The 11,106-nt window shown below is 49.1% G+C and overlaps 2 protein-coding genes across 3 annotated transcripts in view; both read left to right on the forward strand.

Annotated features, from left to right (window-relative positions):
- The window catches only part of GGA2 (golgi associated, gamma adaptin ear containing, ARF binding protein 2), a 15,432-nt gene extending 5,169 nt beyond the window's left edge, over window positions 1-10,263 (forward strand). For both annotated transcript variants that reach the window (XM_009648109.2, XM_035903551.1), the window contains 12 exons: window positions 773-876; window positions 1,372-1,452; window positions 2,977-3,114; window positions 4,242-4,323; window positions 5,260-5,379; window positions 5,653-5,820; window positions 6,074-6,129; window positions 6,420-6,562; window positions 7,370-7,539; window positions 8,540-8,709; window positions 9,149-9,259; window positions 9,878-10,263. In XM_009648109.2, the coding sequence (XP_009646404.1) occupies window positions 773-876; window positions 1,372-1,452; window positions 2,977-3,114; window positions 4,242-4,323; window positions 5,260-5,379; window positions 5,653-5,820; window positions 6,074-6,129; window positions 6,420-6,562; window positions 7,370-7,539; window positions 8,540-8,709; window positions 9,149-9,259; window positions 9,878-9,988 (1,454 nt within the window). In that variant the 3' untranslated portion in view covers window positions 9,989-10,263. The remainder of the gene's footprint in view (window positions 1-772; window positions 877-1,371; window positions 1,453-2,976; window positions 3,115-4,241; window positions 4,324-5,259; window positions 5,380-5,652; window positions 5,821-6,073; window positions 6,130-6,419; window positions 6,563-7,369; window positions 7,540-8,539; window positions 8,710-9,148; window positions 9,260-9,877) is intronic.
- Window positions 10,264-10,541: 278 nt separating this feature from the next.
- The window catches only part of COG7 (component of oligomeric golgi complex 7), a 23,467-nt gene continuing 22,902 nt past the window's right edge, over window positions 10,542-11,106 (forward strand). The window contains exon 1 of the mRNA XM_009648087.2: window positions 10,542-10,608. Coding sequence (XP_009646382.2) covers window positions 10,542-10,608 — 67 coding nt within the window. The remainder of the gene's footprint in view (window positions 10,609-11,106) is intronic.

Genomic DNA, 11,106 nt, shown 5'->3' on the forward strand with positions numbered 1-11,106 from the left:
GAGGTGGTGGAGGCCCCATCCCTGGGAACATTCCAGGCCAGGTTGGACGGGGCTGTGAGCAGCCTGGTCTGGTTCAAGGTGTCCGTGCTCACTGCAGGAGGGTTGAACTAGATGACCTCTAGGGGTCCCTTCCAACCCAAAACATTCTATGATTCTATGAACTAAGAAAATGCTGTAACCCTTTCTGTGGAAGTTCAGGGGAGTTAGGGAATCTATTTTTAAATGCTTCCCACCAGGTTTGCTTTGTGCATCTTTGAGCATCAAATGACCCTGCGAGCTTTCCTCTGAGTCCTGCAGTGGAAACCTTCCTTGCCGTCACTGCCTTTCCTTTGCACTGCTGCCACGGGCTGGGGTGCTGAGCAGGGGTGCAGGTGTGCTGGGCACAGAGGCAGCGGTAATGTTAAGGGCTCCTTTGGTGCTCGGTTGTGTGTGTTTGGTGCCCTATGTTTTATGGCCGTACTGATTGTGGCCTATACTGGGGTGCTCCCAGTGCTCTTGCGATGGCAGAATTTTAGCAGTTCACCCAGAAGGAGCTCAGCACATCCGAATTTTATTTTCTACCCTGGAAATCTCATTTGGCCTGTCCTTAATTTGAGGCAGAAAGGGAAGTCTTTTGTCTGGGCATGTGCTAAGGCAACTCCTTGCTTCTCCATCTCATTCTGTAAAGTTCTGGGGAGGGGTGAAGGAAATAGGTGCAAAATCCAATGCACTGAGGGGCATTGGTGTTTTAACAGCTCGAGCAGCACTGAACAAATATTGTTACCCATTCCAGGCATTGTAAAAGAAGACCCCAAATTGCCAGAAGACAAAATTTTACCTCCCCCTTCTCCGAGACCTGAGAGTTCGATTTTTGACACAGATGAAGAGAACTCCAAGGTAAACCTTAGGGTTTTCATGCCTACCCCTCACTCTGATTAGTACTGATAAGAAAACAGGCTCAGTCACATTTTGGGGGCTTTTGCTCTTTCAGACAGGCTGTTTTCAGAATAATACTTAGTGCTGTACAACAGCTGCAGAATTCTTTGATGCTTTGTCAGAAATTTTTGTGTGGTGAAAAAAAAAGTGAAACTTTTTAACCCAAATCCACCAGTTTCCATTAAACTTTCCCGAGGGAGTGTTTCTCCGGGTTTTACAGAAGTTCTGTGGAGCCAGAGTTCCTAGTCCCAAACAGCCAAGCAGCGTGTGCAGGCAGCTGTAAAATGCAGCAATATAATCTGGATTAGATTATGGGACATGAGCCCACATATTTTCAGGGGTATAGAAACTGCTATGACACCGGGTGTCTCAGTATCTGCTCTTAGGTGATGTGTGTCTGCAGCGTAGTGCCTCGAGACTGCTGCTCACTGCTGTCCTGTGCTCTCCCCTCAACAGCTCTTAGCAAGGCTTTTAAAGAGCAGCCACTCCGAAGACCTGCAGGCTGCCAACCGTCTGATCAAGAGCATGATTAAAGAGGTAGGGAGCTCCTTGGGTCAGAAGCCGCATTTGCAGCCGGGGAGGGTGGGAGGGGACTCGGCAATTCAGTTTTTGACAGCGGGCCCTGAGCTCCATAGTGCCCACCACCTTATTGGTATTGGAGGGAACACGAAGACATGGTGCCGGGAACCTTGCTGCAACATCAGTCTCAGGCAAGCTGTTTAAACTGCCCCAGAGGAGCGGCAATTTTCAGTATTTGTTATTCCAAAGTTACAGTGTGGGATTGTTTTCGCTTGTTTCTGTACAATACGCCACTGCCAGGAAGAGGGAATAGTTACACCCAGGAGCCTGTATGGAGGGACACCTCCGCTTTACTGGGATCCTGGCAGTAGTGCTGCATTAGCGATAGAAAGTTTCCAAAAATAAACTCAGTTCCCAGGTGGAAACAAGCCCCATCTGTACTGAACTGCCTCTTTTCTACAAGCAATGTGTGTGTGCACCATCTGGTGTGTCTGTTTTCGTTTTCCATTGGAAAGGGCACCCCAATTCTCTGCATAGATAGGAGATTCAGTCTAGTTTAACAAAATCCCTGCAGTTGTTTTGAGAGTGTCCTTCTGTATGGCAGGAGCCACCAACTCCCAACCCTAGTTTTGAAGTCTTACTCGTGCCTGTGGTGAAATGAATTCTTGTGTGCCAGCACCCTGGCTGGGGTGCCCTGGGAAGGGCAGGAGGTTTCCATCTTCACCCTGGGCAGGGAGGTGTGGTGCAGCACTGATACTGGGGTGCATCAAGAGGAGCATGGCCAGCAGGGCGAGGGAGGTTATCCTCCCCCTCTGCTCTGCCCAGTGAGACCCCATCTGGAGCACTGTGTCCAGTTCTGGGGTCCCCAGTTCAGGAAGGGTGAGGAGCTACTGGAGAGAGTCCAGAGGAGGACTACAAAGGTGATGAGGGGACTGGAGCATCTCCCCTACGAAGAAAGGCTGAGGGAGCTGGGCTTTTTTAGCCTGGAGAATAGGAGGCTGAGAGGGGATCTCATCAACACGTACAAATATCTGAAGGGTGGGTGTCATGAGGACAGAGCCAGACTCTTCTCAGTGGTGCCCAGAGCCAGGACAAGGGGCAATGGGCACAAACTGAAGCATCAGAGGTTCCAGTTGAATGTGAGGAAGAACCTCTTTACTTTGAGGGTGACTGAGCCCTGGCAGAGGCTGCCCAGGGGGGCTGTGGAGTCTCCTTCTCTGGAGATATTCAACCCCCGCCTGGGCGATGCCCTGTGCACCCTGCTCTGGGTGAGGCTGCTTGAGCAGGGAGGTGGGACTGGGTGATCTCCAGAGGGCCCTTCCAGCCCCCGCCATGCTGGGATCCGGTGATTCTGTGATACTGGAGCTGGGGGCGGGCAGGGGTGAGTGCTTACCCGCGCTGCTTTGTGCCTCCCCTACTTGCAGTAAGATACTGGTAGGAAGCAACTCCCCAACAAGTGTGATCCAGACTGACCCAGCTGAGCACATGCACTGGCTGCATTAGCCAAATCATCATCTACTTTTATTTTGGTTTTCATCAAAGGAACAAGAAAAGTCGGCTAAGGTGTCCAGAAGAGTGAACACCATCAGTGAGGTTTCCGAGAATGTTAAACGTATGGATGAATTACTGGAAAACTACAAGAGGCAAGAATTGTCCAAATCTGACCAGGAGACCCTACAGGTAAATGCTCTTTTTTCCTGAATAAGAGGTTCTTTTGACTGGCTATGGCTGGGAGGGCCCAAGGCAACAGGATTCAAAGGGCAGCACGGTGCACTTGGCTTCTGCCAGGGAAACAGCGTTACCACAACAAATAGTTTCCAACATATCTGATGAATAATGGCTGCTCCTGTCAGTGTAATGGGAGTGGGAATGGAACCGTCTCCTGCTGTGCCAGTTTGAGTTTCTGTCCAGGTTGGCTGCTTTTCCTGTGGTATCTTATGGGGAAATGGTTCTTCCTCCAGTAGTAGCATAACGCATGGGAATCCCCTTGAGCTTGGGCATGGTTAGGTGGGTGTGATCAGATCTGACCAGAGGACCTCAAAGCTGTGGGTTCTTCAGCTTGTGCTATGGTTTCTGTGATTGCCCTTTTTCTGCTCAGGGTTCACAGGTCTGCGGCTGCTCATAACTATCAGTGAATTGAGGAAACATTTGATGTCACTAATAGGGCTGTCAGAATAGCTTTATGGCCTCCAAATACCTGAAACACCACTAGGATGCCTACCAGACTCTCAAATTAAAAAAACTTTAGACAACTGAATTTTTGTGGGTGAGAACTTCTCCTGTGGCTGTATGTGATGGCAGAGTTTGGAGATAGATCCCTTTGAGGAGGGCTGTTGCTGTAGATGGAAAAGACCCTACTTTCAGACTGAAAAGGTGGCTTCCTCCATGCCTCCTCGCTTCTTAAAACACTGAGAAGAGAGCCGTAAGCAGCTTTGCATTGCCTGATGGTAGTTGCAACTGGTGATCATAGTACTTCTCCAAGTACTGCAGTTGATCTATTCACTCCTAGGTACTTGTAAATAGAGTAATTTTACACTGATCTGTCTTACGCCTGTATGCATAGAGAGGATGTGATTGCTGAGAAGATAGCAGCAAAGCCTCCTTGTTCCAGTGTCTGTACTTCCAGGCCACTGTGGGTTTTTAAGAGAGCAGCAACATGCAGCATTAATACCCTTTGTCTGGACCTGGGCAGAAAGTGCATCTTCCTGTTCTAGACGTATCATCAATTACAGGTGATCACAGGGACAGCGAAGTGCGAGAGTGTCTGGGATCTCCCGAGCAATGATGTGAAACGTTTCCTTCCATAGACTCTGTTTCAACGCTGTGAGAAGCTCAGGCCGCTGCTCTTTCGCCTTGCCAGTGAGACAGTTGATGATGATGAGGCTCTAGGTAAGAGCCAATGCTGCCCTTGGATCTCTTTGTGGTTAAGTTTGTCTACCTTTCCCTTGACAAGTGGGGTACGCCCTTCCTCTGAGAGGGGGAATGCTTAGGCACTTGCTGCCCTGCTGGCAAAGCTTTCCACTTTCACCTTTAAGCCATGCCCATGGGAAGCAGCATAAGTCTCCTCCCACTCCTTTCCAAGGAAGCTATTAATTTGCACTTGCAGCCCAAAATTAAACAGTTTCTTCCAGCCGAGGTAGTTGCCAGAGTTTTTGGAGCTCTAACATTCAGTGAACTGAAGGCTTTTGAGGTCTTTTCTCTAGAGATTGAAGTTCTGCCTGTCTATCAACACAGAAGGGAGAATATTTTTTGAATTTTTTAAGTAGTGTACTGGGGAGGGTCATATGAGCAGAATCCTTGAATTCCACAGTTGTGAAATTTCACCCTTCCCTGAGGATTGCATTTCACAGTCTTGTCCTTATGCCTTGAAAACCTGACTGAAGTGATGCCTTGCTGAATAGACATCTTAAACAGCAACCCTAAGAGCTCAGCTGTGCCTCAAACATTTCATTCATACCCACGAATGCCAGGGTTCTTCAGCTGGGGAGCGTTGGATTACAGACTCGAGTACACTTGGAAAACTTGCGGAGAACAACAAAGTGCCTAAGAAATGGCAGGAACTAGAAGTGCTTTAGAGGTCGGATCAGATTTCAAAGTGATCAAAGATAAATGAGAGCGAGGCCTGAAATTGGCAGGTGGACATGCAAAATGCTGCACTTCAGCAAATGGAAGCAAAAACCAGCCAGGATCCCAGGACAGGTTGCCCCACTGGACTTTGCTCCAGGCATGTCCTTAGATGCGCTGTACCTTTCTTATAAGCAGTTTGCTGTGGAACTGACCCTCACGTTAGAATGTTAATATTTTGTTTATTCTCTTGTTTTCCAGCTGAGATACTGCAGGCCAATGACAAGCTTTCACAGGTGCTCGGACAGTACCGGCAGGGTGTAGCCAGCCAGGAGAATGGTGGTGGAGGAGGCTCAGCCACCAGTTCTGCCGATGTGCCAGGTAAAGGACATCCTGCAGTGTTCCACAACAGGTCTGCTCCTGCACGTCATGTATGGGTGGAGATGGAAGGGAAGTGCTTCTCGGAGACTAAAAGTGGAGAAGATCCTGTAACACAGGAAAACTATTACGTGACCATCATTTTCTTTTACATATGGTTGATAGAAAATATTCCTGAAGTTCTTCACCGATAAGTCCTTTTGGGCATGCCTGTACCCATAAATACACCATTCCTTTCAGGAGGTTTCTCTTTAACTCTTTCTGCTTTTTCCAAAGCATGCCGGACAACCCCGAGACGCATGAAGAGCTATACACTGATTGACTTCTCTGAGCTGGAGGCTACGTCCCAGTCTCCTACAGACCCATCTGCAAACATAACCACCGCCTCCCGCCACAGCAGCACAACCTCTACCTGTCTGCTCGATGAGGAGTTCAAGTCATTAGGTTTGTAGGTTTAATTCAGTACAGTGCTACCCTTGTTACTAGGGTTCGTGGCATTTAATAAAGAGAGGAGATCTTTGACTTTAATATCGGTCCTAAAAGTAGACCCTTTCAGCCAGAGTCGTCACTTTTTGAGAATGTGGCTTCTTTAACGGTGCCAGGCTGTAGTCAAACTGCTGTTAGACAGCAAAGGAAGAACCTGTGGAAACCTCTTGTTTTCTGTACTTGATCCATGGCATTTTGGCATCTTTCTTAGGTCTCAGCAACTCTTCTGTTGTACAGAAACCACCACCTGATTTTGGCGTAGCAGAGGTGAGTGATGCTCAGGTATGTTAGTCTGTAATGTATGAAGGACAAACATCAGACCGGATTTTTGGTCTCCTAGCTTCCTCTGGCAGCCTTTTTTAATGCCACTCCATTCTGAAGGGAAACCGGAACCCTCCTGCTCTGCAGTGAATTTCTCAGTTGCAGATTGCAACCAGATTACTCACATTTTTTTCTACTTTAAGGAGTGCTATTAAAAAATGAGGGTCTTTTCAGTGGAACAGGTCTGATTTTTGCTGATGTTCTGTAGCATGAACCAGAAGTGCCTTATTTTTCAGACTGCTGTACACAACGGATACAGTGAAATCCTAAGTGCTGTTCAACCGCTGAGGCTGCAGGAGAGCTGGGAAGACAGCCAGTCGGAGAGGACAGAGTTTCAGGGCCAGCTCTCTCCACCATCCAGGACCAAGACATTATCTTTGTAAGCAAACTCTGCATAACACAGACGGACTTTGGAGATGAGGAATGCTGTTTTACAGCAGTGAGGTTTAGGAAAACCTTTCAGCTACAACTGAGTAGTGATGGCAAACTATCCATCCACACATTGCCTCCTAAGCAGCAGTTTCGTACCTGTTAATTGTACTTTGTGTAATTGCACACTAGGACCTTCCATGGGTCAGAAACTGGGGGAGATAAATCCCATGGCTTAGTAACAAGGTGATCTTGAGCTAAAGGAACAAAAACCTTCCAGTCAGGTCTTTTTATAACCTGTGACTCAAAAATACTTTCCCCAGCTTTCTTCAAGCTGCAACAAAGTAGTTTCCAGGCATTCAGTGGAAGCCTAACAGTTACTGAACCAAATTGATCATCCACAGATCTTCAGAGCAGAGGACCGTCACGATACACTTGTCCAGTCTGCCATAATACAGAAATTTTCCTGGAGATTCCCAGCTTCCTGCATTGCCTTTGAGCTAGGACTTATTTTAACCTCAGACTAGAGCTCCAGAAAGTCCATGCATGGGGAGGGTAGACTTCTAAAGCCCTGAAACAGTTTTGTGTTAGTAACAGAAATCAAAGTCTGCCTGAATGAATGCTGAAACAGCAGCTTCTTCCATATAAAATAGAGAGTTTTTTAATTTCTCAAGAACTCAGAGAGCATAAGCTTGTACTTTCCTTTACACCTAAAAGTGATGAGGGATTGGGAACACAAAATGGGCACAGCAGAAGATGGTATCTACCATGTAGTCTCCCCAGTTAATATAAGCTTTCTACATGCTTTTCTTTCCAGGGATTTATCACCAATGAAATTGCCCTTCCCAGATCTTCCAAATAGCTCAATGGCAAATACTTCATTCTCCAGCCTAGGCTACGAGCTGAAGCCTGCTGCCTCTTCGCATCCAGCTTCCCATGACGCTTCTCTAGAAAACCTTTTTGTCCCTTTAATTTCAATTACGCCGAGTAAGTGCAATGATTTCTGTGCCGCAGCTCTGCTTACTAGAGCTCTTGTGTGATTTTTGCAGGGGAGCAAGCTGAGGTAGCTTCATAGAATCATAGAATGTTTTGGGATGGAAGGGACCCCTAGAGGTCATCTAGTCCATGTCATGCTGTGTGGGTTTGCTGAAGAAAAGTAATGACTCTTCTGTGAGGGATTTAATGTATCTGAGAATTTGAGCAAGTGCTAGGGATTGTACCATGGAAATGTCCTTGACCTCCCTCCTCAGTAATCAGGAGTTTCCTGCCCTGGCTATCCTTCGTGACGTGCTTTTAAACTGTTTGCCCTTAGCACCTTTAATCAGGCTTTCAAGCAGTTCATCTCCAGAGGCTTAAAAGGTATCTATGGGTGGCAGCTGTTCTTTCCACCTCTGCTTCTCGATTCAACACTGTATGGCCCGGCCCTGTGGCCACTTCAGAGTGTCACCCTGGGCATCTGGCACCCCAGTGGCTCAGGGCAGGGCACGTCCTGTTAAGAGGACTGCAGAGCCTCGGCCATCGCTACTGTTGGAAGAGGACAAGCGCAAAGACATTCTGACCCGATTGTCTTCTGACTTCAGCCTCTCAAGTGAAGGATTTAACAGGTTTTGGAAGTGCTGGATGGGGATAGGTGTGGATTTGTCAGGCAAAAGTGATAAAGGGCTAAGTCTTGTGTGTGCCAGTGAGTTGCATTTTGCTTTTCCCATCATATCTCTGTTGGATCCATACCTGATGTCTCTAGCTGACTGTTGAAAACTGAGGTGCTAAATCTCTAATTTAGACATTCAGATTCCTTTCTCGGTCTTAGAGGTGAAATGTAAATCACAGGCAGGTGCTGTGTGCTGCTTGGTTTGTGAGCTTGCTGGAGGAAGTAAAAATTTGTATGCATGTTTCCTTTTTGCTGTTCTTTATCCCATCTTCACTGCTCCGCCCTCAGAAGGGAGGGGAATCCATGCTTTGTTCCTTATTCTCCTTTTGTCTCCTGCAGGCAGTATCTGTCCACTCACTGTGTACGACAGGAATGGTTTCAAGGCTATGCTCCATTTCTCCAGGGAGCCGGCTCCTGGCCGACCAGATGTGCTGGTGATGGTTCTTTCTATGCTGAGCACATCAGCTCAACCGATTAAGGACATAGCGTTCCAGGCTGCAGTCCCAAAGGTGAGAAGCCTATGATGAGTAGTAGAGAGCGGAACCACTCGGAAATGTCCAGTGGAGAGGGTTTGCCATTTCTTGCTTAGGATTTGCCATGCTTATTGGAAATTGCATGGCTCACTTTCTCTGAACGGTGAACCCGTGGTATGGTGGTGCCTGTGGCCCCAGTGCCAGGGCACACCCCTGGCCTCGAGACAACTAGACCAGGCTCCAGACACACGGCTTTAGCCTGCTGGGGAAGGCACTCATTCTGCCTGTGTATGTGCAGCACAGAATTGTCTCTTGAGGAGTATATGTGCCATTAGACATAGGCTGTGGAAAGGCATGCTTTTCATTAAATGGCAAAATCTGGTTGTCGTACCTTTAATCAGCTCTGTGGCTTGGTAATGTTCCCAGCCCTTTTCCATTGCGGACCAAAAAGCATTCCCTTTGTTTTCTCTTTCAGACCATGAAAATAAAGTTACAGCCAGCATCCGGCTCCGAGCTGCCTGCCTTCAGCCCTCTTCTCCCCCCCACAGTGGTATCCCAGGTCCTGCTGCTCGCCAATCCACACAAGGTACGGGCGGTGGTGGAGCCTGCTGGTGGAGCGCTTGGAATGTCACTGTAGCGGGTGGGGTGTTTGATGAAGGACGGGGAGAATATCGTTAGCGGGGAGATACAGGGGAGAGACAGAGCAGTCTGGGCTGTGCTGAGAAGGGATTTTTCCCACCGAAACAGCTTTCCAGAGCTATAATCTGAAGGACGGAATGGGCTGCAGGGGCCTGCGCAGTTCTGCTTCAGTTTGCCTGCAGCGATGGATCCTGGTGTAGACGCTGTGGAGATGTTTGCAACCAATGGAACACCAAGGCACAAGTGAAGGGTGGCAGTTCTGTTGCACTGATGAACAATTATGAGACCGAAGACTGGTGTCTCTTGACTCTGTCACTTGGAAGGTTGGCCAGACCTGGATTGCCAGGCATGCTCTTGGGTGGCTTGTACAGGTCTCCCAGTTGCTCCTCACATATCTTTACGAGGATCCAGGTCTTATTCTGTGCAGAGCTTCCGCATGGCTGAAGCATTAGCGTCCCCTTTCAGGGGGCGAGTCACTGCAGCAAGGCTGCCAGGGGTGAGGCTGAAGTGGACCCAGGAATCTGCAGCCATGACGTGCCCCTCTCTCCATTCTTTTCTCTCCTAGGACCCCATCCGACTGAAATACAAACTAGCGTTCACGCAAGGCATGCAGCCCTTCAGTGAGGTGGGAGAAGTGACTGGCTTCCCAGAAGCAGAGCTCTGGGGCAGGAGCTGAAGTTCAGCAGGCTCAGACGTCACCACATTGCCTTAGTGGTGGATGGGGAGGGACTGTGTGCCAACAGTGCCGGCCTGGACTCCGTAACAGCTCCTTTCCTTGGAATCTGCCATCTCCTCCTTCCTTTTGGTTTCTGTGTGGGTGTCTGGCAGGAGTGTAAGCTGGCTGCTTCTGCCACAGCCTTTTTCTGTAGCTGGCCTTGCTTTATAGGAGACTGCTGTAGTGCCTTGCAGCCCGGGAGCCTTACTGCTTCTTCCATACACGTGTTTCCTGCTGCTTCCTGGGCCAGTTTTCTCTCTTCCCCATTACTCTTTCTTTTTCAATTAAAAAAAAAAAAAAAAAAGGGAAAGCCTATACCAACAATCACCCCTTCTGGCAGACTGCTTGGAGCCAGGGCAGAATCTGTTCCAGGGACCAACCCACCCTCTTTTCCCTGGTGCCTCTGAGCTGATGTGCAGGTAGGAACATAAGGTCCTGCCTGACCAACCTGCTCTCCTTCTGTGACCAGGTGACCCACCTAGTGGATGAGGGAAAGGCTGTGGATGGTGTCTACATGGACTTCAGCAAGGCCTTTGACACGGTCTCCCACAGAATTCTCCTAGAGAAGCTGGCAGCTCATGGTGTGGGCAGACGCACTTTTTGCTGGGTAACAGGCTGGGTGGCCGAGCCCAGAGAGTTGTGGTGAAGGGAGTTAAATCCAACTGGCGGCCGGCCACAAGTGGTGTCCCCCAGAGCTCAGTGTTGGGACCAGCTCTGTTTAACATATTTATCCATGATCTGGATGGGGGGATTGAGGGCACCCTCAGCTAGTTTGCAGATGACACCGAGCTGGGCGGGAGTGTGGATCCACTGGAGGGGAGGAGGGCTCTGCAGAGGGACCTGGTCAGTTGGGTGAGGGTCAACAAGGCCAAGGGCCAGGTCCTGCCCTGGCGTCACAACAACTCCATGCAACGCTACAGGCGTGGGGAAGAGGGGCTGGAAAGCTGCCCGATGGAAAAGGACCCAGGGGTGTTGGTCGACAGGCAGCTGAATGGAGACAGCAGTGTGCCCAGGTGGCCAAGAGGGCCACCGGCATCCTGGCTTGTATCAGGGATGGTGTGGCCAACAGGAGGAGGGGC

The sequence above is a fragment of the Egretta garzetta genome, unplaced genomic scaffold (assembly GCF_000687185.1).
Source record: "Egretta garzetta isolate BGI_Z169 unplaced genomic scaffold, ASM68718v1 scaffold71, whole genome shotgun sequence".
Lineage (NCBI taxonomy): Eukaryota > Metazoa > Chordata > Aves > Pelecaniformes > Ardeidae > Egretta > Egretta garzetta.